A 19,852-nucleotide genomic window follows, 5' to 3' on the forward strand; every position below is an offset into this window, starting at 1 on the left:
TCACAATAAAGATGAATTATAAGGAGAGAAAATATGACCCTACAGCTTAACATAGTACTCTCCATGAAGTTTAACTTCTTACTGTATTGGGAAATACTGTATAATTATGTACACATTCATTTTCTTAAATGCTCTTGTATTTACCTAATTTGTATTAAAGTAGAAAAGCACATAAAGTAAAATTTCACTTATCTTCACCACCTGTCTTCATGTTTGACTTAGCAAACAACACCAACATGTAAAAATACACATCAAAATAATCTATGTATATACCAAAGGGTTCTTCCCTCTTAAAAGGATGGTGGCCCACACCAACCCATCCACTCCCATCCACCACCCTTGTTACCCTCTTATCTCAGCTCCTTGTGGATGAAGGGCCATCCCTGTCTCCTGCCCATTGCCTGGGTCAGAAGCAATGCAGCAAGACACAGTACATCCACATCAGAGCCACTACATTTACATAGCAACCTTCCCTCATAATAATAGAGGGAAAAAAAATATATATATATATATATGATGCTGTGATGGATGAGGGGGAGTGGGTGGGGGATGGGGGGTGAGGGAGTATATATGAGAAATAAATTGATGCAGCCCGAAGGGATTTCTCCCCATCTCCTTTTCTCACCTCCATGAGGGGGTTGAGAAAGGCTGACATTGTCTCTACACTGAGTCTAAGATCTCCCTTGATCAACTTGAACTGTATTTCCTCCACCTTTTCACATGAAGATGGCTGAAGACTAACGACTGCTCTCCTCTTCCCACTACCTTCAGTGTGTGACATAGAAAGAGTCCCACGCTAAGAACAATACATGCAATAGTCCAAAGTTTCTTCCAAGAGGGAGCTATTGGAGGGTCTAAGGACTATTTGCCAACCACTGTGGGGTTGTGGATTTCCAATCAGTGAAACTCAAGACAACAATTATTATCATTATTAGTGCCAATTACATTCAGTCTAGGGGAGGTCACAATAGCAAAAAGGTGAAGACCATCTCCATTAACTTTTTCACTATAGTGACATACTCATGAGACCTTAGTTCGGCACATGTCAGTCAACTCTCTTTGGCTTTGGAGACATCATCATTGCAAGGGGAGCCCGTTCAACCAAGAGATGTGTTTTACACATTGTTCTGTGCAATGCCAGATAATCATATTCCATATGTGGTCAGCCTCACAATAAACAAGATCTTGTTTGACCAATACCCAATTTTGTCCCAATTCTGCCCCTTAGCTGCACCATTAACCAAAATAAAATCTACAAAGGGCACCATTGGATGCTAACCTTCTTTCTTACCTTTGCCCATCTTGGTTGAAGATCTAAGCTTCTGGGCAAAACTCTGAGGTCTAGCAAGTCGTGATGACGGTGGCGCTGCCGATGGTGGTGGTGGTGAGGATGATGTTCTTACTGCCGACAGGGAGGACACCACGGATCCTCGAGGTCCTTTGATGCCTCCGAGGGATGATACGGTGGCCTGCTCCTCACTAATACTTATGCTGTACTCAGCCCCTTTGAATTCAGACTCGTGAAGCTCTGAGGAGAGGGAGGAGGAGGGGGAAAAAAAATTGAGGTTTCACTGTCAGATAAAACTCAGTTTTACAAGCCAGGATGATCTTCCATCCAACCAAATGATATCACTTGACAGTAGCTTGGGAGGAGTAGGAAAAAAAAAAAAAAAAAAAAAAAAAAAAAAAAATGAAGGAAGCCATTATGGGGGAGGGGGCAGCAAGTGAAAGCATGCACCCACATCATACATACATACATATATCAAGGCTTTTCCCCCTTACAAGGGATGTAGCCAAAAAGAAAAAGGCATAAAATCATTCCCACCCATTCCATCCCTAAATACACTCCACTCCCCTCCACCCTCCCTCTCATCTTAGCACATCCTGGATGATGGGTCATCCCTGCACCCTGTCCACTGCCCTGGGTCAGAGGCAGTGTCGCAAGGCACAGCACATCCACAGCAAGGCCGCTTCATTAAATCGGCGACCCCCCTTCTCCATCCCCCCATGCAGAAAAGGAGAAGATGGGGAGAAATCCCTTCAGGCTGCATCAAATTTTGCTCACACATACTACCTCACCCCCCATCCCCCCACCCATTCCACCTCATGCATCACAACATTATCCATATACAACCATTTTCCATTCACCCGTCTTCTGTCCTCTCCTGTCCTTCCTCAACAGACATTCCCCTCTTCCCCAAAGCCCTCTTCACCCCATTCATCCATCTCATCCTAGGACATCCCCTCATGTTCACTCCCTCCACATTTGCCTTCCATACCTCTTTTACTAGTCTTTTACCCACATCATAAACAAATAAATCTCATTCAAGTACTCTTCATCCTCAAGAGAGCCCTGGGACAACAGATTCATCATAGAGTGATTTCCATTCTTATTCACTTGAGATACATTATGAAGCAGACAAGAAGCACATCTCTGGGCAGTGTCATCCCTTTATTAGTCACAATCTCCCTCCATTTACTCCTTTCTTCAAGCATGTTCACACTGCTTGAAAGTACTGTTGGTCTGAGATACCTACCTGAGTAAGAGCTTTCTTTCTGGTGATGTGATAAATTAACATCCTTATTCTGACGAGGTCTTTGCTCTCTCAATCCCATTTGTGTTTCTCTTGCATTCTGATACATTGAAGTGATTTGGTGAAGCAATCTCAACAGCGGCATATTGACCTGTAAGACAAGAGGAAAATGTACATTTCACAATATCAAGAAAGAGATAGAAAAAATAAGTTATATATTTCAGAGGCCGAACACAAAACTAATAATCATCCAATCCATGAGAAAACTCTAAAGGGAAAAATAGGGAAAGTAACTATTTTATATTAACATTACCTGCTGTGCAATATAATTCACATTGAGCGAGAACTGGACCATTGTCGATGTGTGCTGCTTGAGGGCACTTCTTGAAACAAACAGTGTTGGTTTGTGTGTAACCCACTCTCTCGAGTCGTCAGCAACTTTACTGACATCAATTTCAAGACCAACCCTCTCACATAAGAAGGCTGGAACTTCACTGCTGATGTCTAAGAAGAATTTGCCTGGAAGTTATTGTTTGGTTGAAGACTTACAGCAGGATCAAAATTACATATGTATCCTAAAAGGCCCTTACCCCATTCTAAGGAGGGGTGGCTGATCAAAATTATCTCATTTAAGACAAACATGTCAGTAAGTCCATATGTACATGAGGTTAATAGTGCCAAAAATAAGTAGAATATAACATTAAAAAAAGTATGAGAGAACTTATTAAGGTAAGAGATAACACACAGAGAATCCATAACACAAATATTAAGATGAGGTCCACTAAGAAGGCATTAAGAGGTCCAGGATTTCTTCTTAAGGGGTCCGTAGTGAGACTGGGTCTATTTTATTACAGAGAAAGTGCGGTACTTACATGTACAGGGGAACAAAGAGTTAAATTTTCAATTCGCTGGGTTTGAAATTATTCACGGGACCAAACAAAGTCCTCAGATATAGAAGGATCTCTGGATCTGTTCCCGCAAAATGCAACAATTAAATGACCACGTTATGATTCTGTATCCTTAACGATTTGTTATATTTTATAATATTATGACATAAGCCATCCATTTATTTATGCAACAAAATTAGTGCTTAGCCCCTTCACTACATCCATAAAGTTATCATCGTAGTGAAGTGGTTAATATGGCCTTAGTTACTTCAGTGCAAGGCCACACAACAAAAATCAAAAGCTCGTTACTGTAATGAAGGAGTTATCGATAAAAAATTACATACAGTATGTTGCAGGACTTTAGTGATAATTATGTTACACATAATTCACTAGACAACTAACTGGTTACATATTAACTTTCCACTAACTTTTGATGATGACAGTGACGACAGACAGATGGCAGGAGGTCCATGCAGAAGGGCCAAACTGGTATAAGCCATGCATACATACCTGTCTCATCTACATTCTCCAACAAGGATGCACCAAGCCCTTGAGTGAAGTTAACTGAGTTACCTTGATGCATACCAGTCTTCCTCTTTTTGTGGTTCAGCTTTGATGCTTCTGATTCAATGATGTCAACACGTAGTGTGTCTATGCCTGCTGTGATGGAAACATTGGATCCAAGCTGTTCTAGGGCACCAACTGTCACCTGTGCATTGCCATAAAACAAAAAAAAAATTCTATCTTTAGGGATGTATTATGAAGCACTTTGTAGATGTATGAGAAAGGGGGAGGTCTGTTGAGAGCAGTAAAAATTTTCTTTTACCCTGGTAATGGAGTTTGACTTTTGAATTTTTGTCAAGCTCTTGTGTGGGATAAGGGTAGAATGGGTGTATATTTTCACTCTGATGACCCCTTTACAAAGTGTAAAGGGATTTTTGGTACATGTATACCCTTAAAACAGGGAAGAAGCTTATTGGTACACAGTTAAATCAATTACAAGATATCTAATACACTAAACTTCATTTATACACCCACCTGTTGTGCAATGACTCCTATTGCAGACAGAAGAGGCTGAAAGATGACATGTGCTTCTATGAAGTGGGCCCGCTGAGGTTCTTGAAGTGGAGGAACATCATGACGAGGGCTGTAGTATCGCTCCTCACCACTGCCTTCACTCACTGTGTGTACTGTTGTGCCCTATATCCACAAATATAAATTTATGATCATGTACAAATCTTCATTAATATACTTACACCTGATTTTCAAATAATTATATAATGACATATATGTATGTGTGTATATATATATATATATATATATATATATATATATATATATATATATATATATATATATATATATATATATATATATATATATATATATAATATATATATATATATATATATATATATATATATTATATATATATATATATATATATATATATATATATATATATATATATATATATATATACGAGCATGAAATGGCTCAACAAACATCCCCTCTTTCTCAACAACCCTTTTACCTCATCCATCCATCTCATCCTTGGTGTATTATATACATATATATGGTATAGGTTACTAGGTAAGAGTGAGAAATGAGAAAGAGAGGAGGAGTGAAAAAGGAGAACACAGATAGGGTTGATGAAAGAGTATTGGGATGGTTTGGACACATGGAAAGAATGAGTGAAGAAAGATTGGTAAAAGAAGTATGGAAGGCAGAGGTAGAGGCAGTGAATTTGAAGGGATGACAGGTTGAGATGGATGGATGTGATAAAGGGGGCATTGAACAAGAGGAGAATGCCTGTTGAGTAAGGAAGGGAGAAGGCAGGGATGGGGATGCTTATGTGTGAATGATATTTTGACGCAGCCCGAAAGGATTTCTCCCCATCTCTTTTCTCTGTATGAGGGGCTGGAGAGGGGGTCTAATTGATAAAGTGAAGCAGGCTTGCTGTGGATGCACTGTGTCTTGCTACATTGCTTCTGACCCAGGTCAGTAGGTGGGATACAGGGATGACCCATCATCCATGAGGAGGGGAGTGGAATGGGTGGTGGTAGATATGTATCTTTGACTTGGCTACCTCCCTTATAAGGGGGAGAGGCTCTTGGAGTATATATATGTATATGTATATATGTATGTATATATATATATATAATATATATACATATACACACACACACACACAAAAGAAAAGGAGGAGTTTTTTTGGAGAGTGATAGACATGAGGCTGAGGAAAAAGTACATAGAGAAAATGGAAACAAAGAAGACAGAAGGGGAGGAGGAGAAAGGAAACTAAAAATAGCTTACACAAATATAGACGGAATAATCTCAGGAATAAACGAATTAAATGATTATCTAGTATTAGAAAAACCAGACATAATGGGAATTGTAGAAACCAAATTAAAGTTCATACTAACACCCCACACTGTGGGACAAGGAGAATACAACTGTTGGACAAAGAATAGAAAGAACAAACAGGGCGGAGGAGTTCTAATTTTGGCCAAGAAAGATTTAACTGTAACAAAAATAACTGAAGGAAAAAATAATGTAGAATCAATTATAGTACAAGTCGAAGGTAAAAAAATGAAGAAAAGAAAATTTGCAGTGGTATATGTACCAGACACAAGCCTGGACAGAGGGATCACGCTGAGTTACTAGATGATACAAAGGAAGAACTAATTGAAACACTGAAGGATGGAGGAAATACAGTAATTATGGGTGACTTTAATTCAAAAGAAATATGCTGGGAAGATATGACAGTGAAAGGGGGAGAGAAACACTGGGGCAATGTACTCCTTGACTTGACCATTGAATACACAATGACCCAGTGGATTAGAGAAAATACTAGATATAGAGGAAATGAAGAACCCTCAATATTGGACTTAATACTTACAACAGAACCTGAGATAATCAATAATATTATTTACAAAACTCCGATAGGAAAAAGTGACCATGTACTAATAGAAATGGAATTGAAAGAACAACCAGACCAAAGCAAAAATGTTAAACATAGAATAGGAAGACCCATGTATAACAAAACAAACTTTGAGAAACTTAAAACATTCTTTCGCAATGCAAACTGGGAAAAATTCCAAAACGAAGATACAGGGATAGAAGAAAAATGGAACATACTAAAAGAAATTTATAATGAAGGAGTGGACAAATTCGTACCACAACAAAAAATGGAAAAGGCATACATAAAGAACTGGTACAACAAAAGATGTAGTGAAGCAAAGGAAAAAAGGGACAAAGCTTGGAAAAAATGGAAAAGAGATAAGAAACAAAGCAAATGGCAAACATACATCAAACTAAGAAACGAATATGTAAAAATACGCAGAGATGAAAAGAGAAATTACGAAAAAAAGATAATAGACAAATGTAAAGAAGAACCCAAACTATTTTACAAATATGTAAATGGAAAACTGAAAAACAAACAAGAAATAGAAAAACTGCGCCAAGATAAAAAAGAATTTACAGAAGAACTGGAAATGGCTGAAATAATGGACAACCACTTCAGATCAGTATTCACAATAGAAAACTCGCCTAACAGTGAAGTTAGAGAGAGAGAATTATCCCCAGCAATGAAAGAAATAAACGTAACACAAAAAGAAATCAGTGATCAAATTAAAACCCTGGATGTCAGAAAATCACATGGCCCAGACGGAATAGCAAACTGGATACTGAAAGAATGCATGGAAGAATTAACTGACAAAATATATGATATAATTAAATCACCAATTAAAGAAGGAAAAGTACCATTGGACTGGAAAAAAGCAAACATTGTACCAATTTATAAGGGAGGTGATAAGGAAGATCCATCTAACTACAGACCGGTCTCACTAACAAGCACAATAGCAAAAATTTGTGAAAGAGTGATCAAAAACAGATGGGTTAAGTACCTGGAAGAAAAATCTATACTGAACCCAAATCAATTTGGATTTAGACAAGGGAGATCCTGTACAACAAATCTGATTTGCTTTTACTCAAGATTAGTAGACATAATAGAAGAAAAAGATGGATGGGCAGACTGTGCTTTTCTGGACCTGCAAAAGGCATTCGATAAGGTACCTCATAGGAAACTAATAAATAAGATAGAGTCAAAAGGTGGCATCAGAGGAAAATTATTGGAATGGATGAAAGACTTTCTGATTGGGAGGAAAATGAGAGTTGTAATTAGAGAAAAATTCTCCAACTGGGAAGAAGTAAAAAGTGGGGTCCCGCAAGGATCAGTACTGGCACCGATCATGTTCGCTGTATACGTTAATGACATGAATGAAGGCGTGGAGTGCTATATAAATTTTTTTGCAGATGATGCAAAATTACTTAAGAAGGTAAAAACGGAAGAGGACTGCAACTCATTGCAACAAGATCTGGACACAATATGGAATTGGACTCAAAAATGGGAAGTAAAATTCAATATTAAGAAATGCAGCATAATGGAATTTGGAAAGAGTAAAAATAGAATATCAAAAGATTACAGAATTGGGGAAGAAAAAATAAATAAAACAAACTATGAAAAAGATCTTGGAGTGATGATTGGAAAGGACATGAAACCAGATAAGCATATAAACAAGATGTTCGGAGAAACCTACAACTTATTGAGAGCAATCAAAGTGGCATTTACCTATATGGACGAAGAAATGATAAGGAAAATACTTACTACACTAATAAGACCAAAACTCGAGTACACAGCATCACTTTGGACACCCAGTACCAAAAAGAATATTAAGAAACTAGAAAGATTACAAAGAGCGACAACAAAACTAGCACCGACACTCGCCGAACTAACATATGAGCAAAGACTATCCAAATTGAACCTACCAACTCTGGAACAAAGAAGAGAAAGAGGAGATTTGCTAACTATCTACAGAATAATGAAAGGAATGGAAGTTTTAGATAGGAACGACCTATTAATGTGGGACAACGGTAAAACAAGAGGACACGGAAATTTTTTAAAAAAGGATAGTTATAGAAAAAACTTGAAAAGGAACAGTTTCCCACACAGAGCGATAAATACATGGAACAAATTAGACAACAAAACAGTATGTGCTAACACTATACAAGATTTTAAGATAAAACTTGATGCGGAGAGATACAAAGACGGGTCACCACGAGCATAGCTCCCCTCCTGTATATTACAACTAGGTAAATACACACACACACACACACACACACACACACACACACACACACACCACTCTATAGTTAAGATTTACTGACCAAATATAAACTATACATAATCAAAATATACATTTTCTTGAAATTGTAGTCCTTACCCGTGGGAATGAAACTGTATGCTTTGGATCACTTGCATACTCCTGTTGTTTTACCATCCAATTGTACAAATCATCCTGGGATTGTTTGTATTGTGAAGCTGTGTTGCGTTTCGGAGTTCCTATTGCACTTGATTCACCACCAGCATCTTAAAGAATGATTTTGATTAATCAACATGAGTATATATATATATATATATATATATATATATATATATATATATATATATATATATATATATATATATATATATATATATATATATATCAATGACAACCAAATCTTAGAAAATTATAAAAAATGTATGATCTACGAAAATGAATGGGCTCCAACATGAAAATGAAGAATGAACTAAATCAATCTGCTGTCTCAGGTTTGATTGTTTGTCCCTTACCTTCCATACTAGAGGCAGAAAGTCTATCTGAGGATGAACTAAGGCTAGCAGCACCCTGGTCCTCCACTGATGGGTTGCGATTATTTCTACTATTGCCTCGGAAGAATCCACCAAATCTTGGCATCTGAAACCTGTCCAGCAGCAATATTATGGTTAAAGAAGAAGAAGAAGAAGAAGAAGAATGCGAAGAAGAAGAACACGAAGAACGTAAAGAAGGAGGAGGAGGAGAAGAAGAAGAAGAAGAAGAAGAAGAAGAAGAAGAAGAAGAAGAAGAAGAAGAAGAAGAAGAAGAAGAAGAAGAAGAAGAAGAAGGAGGAGGAAGAGAAGAACATGAAGAAGAAGAATGTGAAGAAGAAGAAGAACGTGAAGAAGAAAAGAAGAAGAATGCAAAGAAGAAAAAGAATGTGAAGAAGAAAAGAAGAAGAATGCAAAGAAGAAAAAGAATGTGAAGAAGAATGCGAAGAAGAATGCAAAGAAGAAGAAGAACATGAAGAAGAAGAAGACGAAGAAGAAAGTAAAGAAGAAGAAGGAGGATGAGGAGAAGTAGAAGAAGAACGTGAAGAAGAAAAGAAGAAGAACGCAAAGAAGAAAAAGAATGTGAAGAAGAATGCGAAGAAGAAAAAAAGAAGAAGAACGCAAAGAAGATGAAGAAGAAGAACGTGAAGAAGAACACGAAGAAGAAAGTAAAGAAGAAGAAGAAGAAGTAGAAGGAGGAGGAGAAGAAGTAGAAGAAGAAGAACATGAAGAAGAACGTAAAGAAGAAGAAGAAGGAGGAGGAGGAGAAGTAGAAGAAGAAGATCATGAGGAAGAAGAATGTGAAGAAGGAGAAGAAGAAGAAGGAGGAGAAGAAGAATGTGAAGAAGAAAAGAAGGAGAACGCAAAGAAGAAGAAGAGAGAGTCAGTAATGTACTCAACTTCTATGAGATGTATGATTTCTTGCACTATTAATGAGGAATCTCAATCATAGTTCAGTCTGAAAAGTCTTGGCAAGATTAATACGGTAGAAAACGTGAGCTTACCTTGCTGGAGATTCAAAGTTGTTGGAAAGTATGGGAAAGATGACCGAAGCCCTGGATGACCTTGGTGGATACGAGGGAAGCAGTGGCTTTCTGGGCGGAAGCTGAGTGGATCCCGAACTGACCACACCCTCTGTCATATCATTGGGACTATTACTGGAGCTGTTTTCTAAGTCTAGAGAATGGATAGAATGACTCTTTGTCAATTGAGTTTAATATTCTTGGATTAATTCAACTTACCTTAGTTGTATTATGAGCATATTTTATCCAAGTGAAGAAGTGAATCAGGGAATGCTTATTCCATTACGCTGTTTGATTAATTTGTATCCAGATGATAAAGAACAACACTGAACTGCCATTGTTAAATAGGGATGATTTATAAGCACCGAACACTGTTTTAGAACTTTCACAGTATCAGCAACTATTGAATTGCATAATCACTGCCATTATAATAAAAAGTATGGAATGCTCAATCACTGCATCTATCATTATCAATCAATTTAGTATTAATTTCATTCTCTATTATCAATCTCCATTATGACTACATGTCCAAAGAGGTTGCATAATGCATATGTTTACATTCGAACATATTAAAAAGAAATCTGTGGAAAAGGAATGATATGTTTGCAGCACTCATTCATAATGTAAACAATGGAAATGTGTGGCAGTTAAATGGGATGGTAGTACATAAACTTTGTGATGTTATATGAAGGAAGTGTTGAGATGTTATTATCAAGACATTAAAATGGTTTGGTCATGTCATGAGTGAGAACTGTATTCTTCGGAAAAGAACACATGTAATTCCATAAACAGAGGGAGAGGAGTACATGCATTGGCACAGAAACTGGTTGAATGCTGCTGGAATATTCCTTCATTGGAAGGAGAACATCACTATGTTGAGACTGACCATGCAAGGGAGGCATGACAAACTAAAGCATATAAGGTTGTTTCACAGACTGTTAATAGGATGTTGTATAATGATAAAGCACTCGAAGATTATGGATAGGGTACATGCGCTGACATCCAGGAACCAATAACAGGTACCTACAACTGGTACTGGAAGATGGACATCAAAGAGTCATCCTCCTGCCTTCCATGTTCAAGACCTGTCAACACCCTCATCTCCACCTGAAGGTGTAGCCTGGAGAGGCTGACACCCACTTTGGGGCAGACCCAGGATCTCTCTCTCTCTATCAACTTCAATTGTAATCTCTCCACCTTTTCACATAGAGCCAATGATGACAGCTCTCTTCTTCTACTAATAAAAGTTGGTGACAAACTGTCCTGTACCAATACAATACAGAAAAGTCCAAAGTTTCTTCACAGAGAGATCTATGGAAGAACCCAAAGAACGCTGCCAGTCATGATGGGATTGTAGATCTCCAGTCAATTCAAGGCGACAAGTATTATCATTATTTGCATCCAAGACAGAAAAAGAGTAAGATTAAGAAAAAGAATGTAACTTATGTTAAACAGGAATTAGGGGAAAAAAGTACATCTTAAGGAGACACTTGTATAAAATGGAGATGTGAGTGAACAGAACAAGGGGCATGCAGATGTAAACTGTAAACATGGGCTGTCCAAGAATAAGAGCAAAGATATATTCCTCCATTTCACTTCCTAATTTCACATCATATATCTTTTTCCATTTCTAGTATTCATACTAGCCATACATTTATTCTTATACTATACAAAGCTGACAATGTATGCTGCTATTCTTTATATATGAGAAAACTTGCAGCCACTGCATGAAATACTGCTTCTTGTGAGAAGCTGCCACACACAGGTCACAGATCCTTAACAGCTCTCCCCCTCATCACACCAGTGTGGGCACAAATACTATTCACAATTTTAAGAATAAACTTGATGCTGAAAGATACAAAGATGGGTCACCACGAGCATAGCTCCCTTCCCAAATGATGACTGATTGGGTGAACTGAAGGCAAGAATGAAGATGGGAAGATAATTTGCCTACACCAATTATATGCACATATATATTCTTTTTCATGTACCACAAGAAACTAGAAATTGAAAATCCTAGATTCTTGTGATACATGAAAAAGATATTTATGGTAAGGCAGATATGTGAGAAAGCTTTAGGAAAAGGTAAGGATGTTTTTTTGTGCCTTTATGGATTTGAAAAAGGCTTATGACAGGGTAGACAGGAAGACACTGTGGGAGATATTGCAGATATATGGGATAAGAGGAAAGCTGTTAAGAACAGTCAAGAGTTTTTTTACAAGAGTAGTAGAGCCTGTGTTAGAATTAGAAAGGGAAAGAGTGAGTGGTTTGAGGTAAAGGTGGGACTTTGGCAGGGATGTGTTATGTCACCTTGGCTGTTCAATTTATATGTGGATGGGGTGGTGTGAGAGGTAAATGCAAGGGTAATGGGCCGGGGATTGGAAATGGTTAAGAAAATGAAGAAAAATGGGAAAAAAGCCAGTTGTTGTTTGCTGATGACATTGTGCTTGTAGAAGAATCAGAGGAGGGATTAAGAAAGTTAGCAACAGAGTTTGGGAAGGTGTGTGAAAGAAGGAAGTTGAAGATAAATGTGGGTAAAAGTAAGGTGATGAGATGTACAAGGGGAGAGGATGGCAGCAAATTGGAAGTGAGTATTAAAGGAGAGAGATTGGAGGAAGTGGATAGCTTTAGACACTTGGGGGCAAATGTGGCAGGAAAGGAGTGGAGGTGGAGGTAGAATATGATATAGACCATGGACTAAAATCTACTGTTTCCAAATTTGCTGATGATACAAAACTGTGCGGAGTGGCAAATGATCACTCAAACCAATTAGATATTCAAGAAGATTTAGATAAATTACAGCAATGGTCTGAAAAGTGGCTAATGATATTTAACACAAGTAAATGCAAGGTAATGCACATAGGTAAAAATAACAGCAAGTACGATTACAAGTTATTTGGTAATTCGTTAACAAAAGTGGATAGTGAAAAAGATCTCGGAGTAATTATCAGTAACGACCTAAAATCATCCAAGCAGTGTATTTTAGCCTCTGAGAAAGCAAATAAGATTCTAGGACTGATTGCGCGATCTTTTGATTTCAAAAGTCCATCACTCATTAACAAGCTATATAAATCATTAGTTCGTCCACATTTGGAATATGCTGTTTCCGTATGGTCACCGAATCTCATTAAAGACATTGACAGACTGGAAAAAGTACAACGGCGAGCCACAAAACTGATTCCAAATATAAAAAATAAATCATACGAAAATCGACTAAAACATATGAATCTGTTTTCCCTAAAAAAGCGTAGACTCAGAGGTGACTTGATACAGGTCTTTAAAATTCTAAAGGGAATTGACAACATCAAAAGTGACCAAATTTTTACACTGAATGAGAATCAGACAAGAAACAATGGTCTCAAACTGTCCGGAAATAGATTCAATTTGGAAGTAGGTAGAAACAACTTTGCCAACCGTGTAGTTAATGAATGGAATAAACTTCCTGCACAGGTAGTGCAATGTAGTTCAGTTCAAAGCTTTAAGAATCATTTAGATAAATACCTAAGTAAGATGCTGTAATGATTATGATTTATCTTATATTATTTGTTTTTGTTTTGTTATCATTTGTCTGTCTGATTTTCATTTATTATTAGTTATATGTCAATTTATTATTATTTACTATTTACCTGTTTGTTTATTATTTAACTATACCTATGCATTTATTTATGTATTTTATTTGTTATTTACATTATCATAGTTTTTATTTATTATTTTATTATTGATATGATTTTTTTTTCGCATCCGACCTAGATATGGATCAAAAGGTCTCCTGTCGGCATGCTCCGCCTTTGTAATCCTTTGTAATCCTTTGAATGTAGACTGAGAGAGGCAAATAAATGCCTTGGGGGACTAAAAAGTTAAACAGGCATTTGGGAATGGATGGTAAGAGAAGGCTGTATGAGGGGGTGATTGTATTGACAGCACTGTATGGGGCAGAAACATGAAACATAAGATGAAATGCCTGAGAAGTATGGTAGGGGTTACTAGGCTGGATAGAGTGAGAAATGAGGTGAGGAGGAGAGCAGGGGTGGAAAGGGAGTTGGGAGATAGGGTTGACGAAAGAGTATTGGGATGGTTTGGACACATGGAAAGAATGAGTGAAGAAAGACTAGTAAAAGAGGTGTGGAAGGTAGAGTTGGAGGGAGTGAACACAAGGGGGCGACTAAGGATGAGATGAATGGTTGGGGTAAAAGGGACACTGGGAAAGAGGAAAATGTCTGTTGTGGTAGGAAGGGAGAAGACAGAAGATAGGGGTGAGTGGAGAATGGTTGTGCATGGAAGGGAGTGGGTGGGGGATGGGGGGGTTTGTGGGAGTATGTGTGAATGATATTTTGACAGCCTGAAGGGATTTCTCCCTATTTTCTCTTTTTCTGCATGAGGGGATGGAGAGGGGGTGTCACCAATTAAATGAAGTGGCCTTGCTGTGGATGTGCTGTGTCTTGCTGCATTGTTTCTGACCTAGGGCAGTGGGCAAGATACAGGGATGACCCATCATCCAGGAGGAGCCATGATAAGAGGGAGGAAGGGGTGATGAATGAGAGTGGAGTATGTTAGGGATGGAATGGGTGGGAGTAGATTTATGCCTTTTGATTTTGGCTACCTCCCTAGTAAGGGGGAAAAAACCCTTGATATATGTATGTACAAGAAACTATAAACTGCTAAAGAATGGTGCCAAACCCATCAGTGCAAAATAATGAAATGGAGGTAAGTGAGAGGAAGGGAAGGGGAGGAAAGAGAAGGGGAAGGGGGAAGGGGAGGAAGGGGAAGAGAAATAAAAGAAGAGGAAGAGATCAAAAGGGAGAGAGAGAATAAAGGGGAGAAAGAGAGAGGAAGGGAAAAGAGGAAAAAATGAAGTGTGAAGTGGCATTAAACAAATTAAGAATGTATATCAAGTGTAGTTTGATCATAGGTACATCTGATGGTCTTTGCTACAATTATCTCAGCCCCCTATAGTTTCTTGGGGCCATGGTCTTCTTGCTGGAAACAGCAAACAGCTGACAGAAAGGGAGAAATGTCCGTCATACATACATGTACGAGTTTGGGTATTTCTTGTGCTATAATATGTATCTGAGGACACTGACAAAATCTACATATATCCTACCTCCCAAGTCTACTGCATCACAAACATATCTTTAGTTATTTCAAACCTAAGCACTACAAAAGCAACAGGTGCTGGTGAGCAGCATACAACCTAAGGTGCATAGCTGTGCTGTGAGTGAAGTTATCATCTTGGATTGTTGGGAAAGGTAATAGTCATTGCTAAGAACAGAAGAAGGATGCAGGACTTCAACCCACAACTGGGAGGATGCAAGACCTACACGCCACTCTTGGTTATGCCACCAGTGCATGGAGGCAATCCTGATCACAAAATGCATGAAAACTCTTTTCTCTGTCCTAAACTACACATCTACTCTGTTCCAACTGTTTGTGCCCATTTTGTGCTGACTGCAAAGCCACAACCTAACATCTCTGATCTCAGACACCTTTCAACAATTTTAGCAAACCTTACGTTTATTCGAGTGAAGAGACCCTCCCTCTGCATTGAGTAACATCGTCTTCTCATCTGTTACCTCACACTCCTCCACCAACGTCTCACACTCCGGACTGTGTCGACCTTCAAAGTTCACGTGGGGTCTGAAAATAACATTATGCATTTGGTGAGTCTGAGTGTCTAAGGTCACTTGAAAATTCTATCTTTTTTTATTTTCTTTTCTTTTTTTAATTTGTGACCACACTTCAACTAATATAAATACATTTTTTTTTTCTCCAAAATAAAACTCAATAAGTACAACTTGAATCCCTATTAAGAAGCAATACTGTTTACAGAAAACAGTCTCAAAATGGGAAGGAGTACCTGATACATCTACCTAACAGCCACATGTTCAGGTATCAAACTTGTAATCTCAATAGCATGTCATGAAGACAAATAAAATAAGCCAATGGTGGCAGGCAGAATGAAATAAAAAAATTCCAACCTAGTTTTAAATAACATGTACAAATTTCATATCCATAAAATATCAATATTCTTAAGCTTGAAATAGTTACCTAAAGGCATGTGTTGGCCGTGCTTGGCGTATCTTGAAACTCTGTTCCATCAAAAGTGGCATGTAGAGTGCATTCTTCCACTGTCGGCTCAGCACTACAACACCCTAAAAGAAATAATCATTCTTAAAACATGCCCGGCTAGCTCAGTCGGTAGAGCATAAGGCTCTTAATCACAGGGTCGAGGGTTTGAGCCCCTACATTGGACATAAGTTTTTGGCTACCTCCCTTATAATTGGGGGAAAAAGGCTTTGGTATATGTATGTATGTATGTAACTTTTCAAGGCACCTCCTTCTAAGGGGAAGGGTGGTGAATTAAATGACCCACACAACACCCATCCTACATTCATGGAATACCCGTTAATTGTCCTTCCCATCTTAGCACCTCATGGGTGAAGGATCATCCCTCCTTTGCCACACCATTCAGGTCAAAGTCAGTGTGGCAAGAGAGTGTTTCCACAACATAGCCTGAAAACCAGAGCTGATCTACCCAAACTGATTCATTATACGGCAACCCCCTCCCCCCCGTAAAGAAGGTTCCCAGCCAAGGCAATCCACCACCACCCATCCCATTCTTATCCATTACCCACTTCCCTTTCATCTTAGGTCCTTATGGATGAAGACTCTTACTTTCTTTACATACATACATATACCAAAGGCTTTTTCCCCCTTATAAGGGAGGTAGCCAAAAAAAACAAAGGCATAAAAACCACTCCCACCCATTCAATCCCTAATATGCCCTCACTCCCCTCCACCCTCCTCCCTCCCTCTTATCTTGGCACTTTCTTTACAAAAGCATTTAATAAATTTCAACATGTCCATAAATATGTGTGCCTTCAACAGACAGACAAAAGAGAGGGGGAAGGAGTAGAGGAGGTAGAAAAAGAATAAAAGTCAATTATACCACAGTGTACTGTCTATTTTATGTATTATCTTACTTGTCTCAAAGTGGCGAGCTTGGGTAAGTTTGGAGGAGTCAGGTTGGCTTCTATAGTCTTTAGGGCTGACTGCAGAACATAGCGGCGCAAAACTGTACACAACTGACATGATGGATCCTCTTGCAGAGTTTGGCTCAATGGTGTCAATTTCACATATTTGTTCTGGCAAAAACAAAACAAACACAATTACTCAGAGTCAATCAATACTGTTCTGATTTCTTAAAAAGAAAGAAAAAACTAATAAATATATATATATATATGCATATATCAATGGCTATTTCCCCCTTATAAGGGAGGTAGCCAAAAAGCAAAGGCATAAATCCACTCCCACCCATTCCATCCACACATACTCCATTCCAATTCACCACCCTGCCTCCTTCTTATCTTGGCTCCTCCTGGATGGGTCATCCCTGCATCCTGCCCACTACCCTGGGTCAGCAGTGCAGCAAAGCTGCTTCACTTAATTGGTGACCCCCCATAAAGAAAAAAAGAGAAGATGGGGAGAAATCCCTTCAGGCTACATCAAAATATCATCCACAAACACTCCCTCACCCCCCTATCCCTCACCCACTCGGTCCATGCATCACAGCATCATCTATACATAACCATTCTCCATTCACCCCCATCTTCTAGTCTTCTCCCTTCCTTCCTCAACAGACACTCCCCTCTTTCCCAATGCCCCTTTTATCCCATCCATCCATCTCATCCTTGGTCACCCCCTCATGTTCACTCTTTCCACCTCTGCCTTCCACACCTCTTTTACTAATATTTCTTCCCTCATTCTTTCCATATATGAATAAATAAATAAATGAAAATTGGATGTACCAAAACACCCCCAACTATATACAGACGCTCCTCAACTTACGTTTTAGTTACGTTCCGAACGTAAGTTGAAAATGAACGTAAGTTGTTACTGAACGTTCTAGTAATGTATGACCGTTCATACTGTACTATACATCCGTAAATTCTATTACCGTATCTTATAAAACACCCCTAAATCATTAATTATACACATAGCATTGTAAAATTCAGTAAACTTCCACTTATCCGAACTCCAAGGGGTATTAGAAATGTCTGATTAACCGAAATGTTCGGTTAATCCTACGTTGTATGTTTCATTCCCGTAGAGTTTTATGCGGTAATGTCAGCTGCAATATTCGTACCTGTAAACTTAACATACGCATGGAAATGCTTATAATAGTTCATAAACATATTCTATAGAGTATAAACAGCCGATCAGGTGTAAACATGGAGTGTGCTGCCACCGTGTGAGCACTTGGTGAAGCTTGCGGGTGGCGCAGGGGTGGCGGAAGAGGCGGCGGGTGTGTTTGAATGTTCGGTTGAGATCCAAATACGTTCGGTTGAAGCGATGGCTACCGTATTGAGAAAATATTCGGTTAATGCGATTATTCGGTTAAAACACGTTTGGATAAGCGCGAGTTTACTGTAACATTAATTTTAAATAAATTGAATTCAAGCAACATAAATTGAGATGGTGGAGGAGGAGGAGGAGGCAAGGCACGTTCAGTCTGTCGTTTGTGCCATGTAAACAATGGACGCAGCATCATGCGTAAGTATCGTTTGAACTACGGAGAGCGCGCTAAACTAAAAAAGTCACTCATTTTTTTTTTTTTTTTTTACAGTCAGTTCAAACGTAAAATCGAAAAAACGTAAAACGAATGAACATAAGTAGAGGAGCATCTGTACTTCTTACATACCTTAATTGGAACATGTATGCTCTGCACATCAAGAGCTTCTGCCATGAGAGATGCCATTACACCGAGGCGTCTGCTTTCGGCTGTATGAAGGAACTGAATGACAGCCACTGTTAGCCTGTCTCCAGGATTCATCCAAGCATTGATGGATGGAGAAGCAGTACTCAATAAATTCCAATCAAGCCTGTAAGACGAAAATTGTCATAAGTTATTCACACAAGAGCTGAGGAAATGGAACTTGCATACATACATATACCAATGGATTTCCCCCTTACAAGGGAGGCAGCCAAAGTCAAAAGGCATAAATCCACTCCCACCTATTTCATCCCCACATACTCCTCTCTGATTCACCACCCCTCCCTCCCTCTTTTCTTGGCTCCTCCTGGATGACGGTTCATCCCTGCATCTCACCCACTGCCCTGTGTCAGAAGCACTACAGCAAGGCCACTTCATTTAACTGGTGACCAGCCCTCTCCATCCCCTCATGCAGAAAAAGAGAAGACATGGAGAAATCCCTTTGGGCTGCATCAAAATATTCACATATACTCCCACAAAACCCCCATCCCCCACCCACTCTCTTCCATGCATCACAGCATCGTCCATACACAACCATTCTCCACTCACCCCTATCTTCTGTCTTCTTCCTTCCTTTCTCAACAGACATTCCCCTTTTTCCCAATACCCCTTTCACCCCATCCATATGTCTCATCCTTGGTCACCCCCTCATGTTCATTTCCACTACCTCTGCACACCTCTTTTATTAATCTTTCTTCATCTCTTCTTTCCATGTGTCCAAAACATCCCAATACTCTTTTTATCAACCCTATCTCCCAAATCCTTTTCCATCAGAAGGCTAGGATGGTGCCCCTTACTGAGGAACCATGCCCTTAGTTCAACTTGCCTACAGCAGGGTTAAAACCACTATTTCCTCAACCTATGCCACAAATATTGATGTTTTAACCTGCATTACTTAGATTACGTAAGGACTGGTTGCGTGCCTTTGACTTGACTACTTCCCTTAA

The 19,852-nt window shown here is 38.8% G+C and overlaps 2 protein-coding genes across 17 annotated transcripts in view; one reads left to right on the forward strand and one right to left on the reverse strand.

Annotated features, from left to right (window-relative positions):
* Positions 1-19,852, forward strand: part of LOC143040046 (uncharacterized) — a 99,153-nt gene that overhangs the window by 62,709 nt on the left and 16,592 nt on the right. The window lies entirely within an intron of this gene.
* tweek (transmembrane protein KIAA1109 homolog tweek) overlaps positions 1-19,852 on the reverse strand; it is a 101,975-nt gene that overhangs the window by 44,797 nt on the left and 37,326 nt on the right. For 9 of the 15 annotated variants that reach the window (XM_076210633.1, XM_076210634.1, XM_076210646.1 and 6 more), the window contains exons 35-46: positions 18,834-19,014; positions 17,116-17,277; positions 16,181-16,284; positions 15,645-15,769; positions 10,118-10,289; positions 9,099-9,229; positions 8,707-8,852; positions 4,460-4,621; positions 3,932-4,130; positions 2,848-3,053; positions 2,538-2,685; positions 1,280-1,528 (exon numbers count right to left, since the gene is read on the reverse strand). In XM_076210633.1, coding sequence (XP_076066748.1) covers positions 1,280-1,528; positions 2,538-2,685; positions 2,848-3,053; positions 3,932-4,130; positions 4,460-4,621; positions 8,707-8,852; positions 9,099-9,229; positions 10,118-10,289; positions 15,645-15,769; positions 16,181-16,284; positions 17,116-17,277; positions 18,834-19,014 — 1,985 coding nt within the window. The remainder of the gene's footprint in view (positions 1-1,279; positions 1,529-2,537; positions 2,686-2,847; positions 3,054-3,931; positions 4,131-4,459; positions 4,622-8,706; positions 8,853-9,098; positions 9,230-10,117; positions 10,290-15,644; positions 15,770-16,180; positions 16,285-17,115; positions 17,278-18,833; positions 19,015-19,852) is intronic. The other 6 variants (XM_076210647.1, XM_076210637.1, XM_076210635.1 and 3 more) reach the window with 4 other exon arrangements.

Source organism: Oratosquilla oratoria, chromosome 27, assembly GCF_046742065.1.
Source record: "Oratosquilla oratoria isolate Oo_2021 chromosome 27, ASM4674206v1, whole genome shotgun sequence".
Classification (NCBI taxonomy): domain Eukaryota; kingdom Metazoa; phylum Arthropoda; class Malacostraca; order Stomatopoda; family Squillidae; genus Oratosquilla; species Oratosquilla oratoria.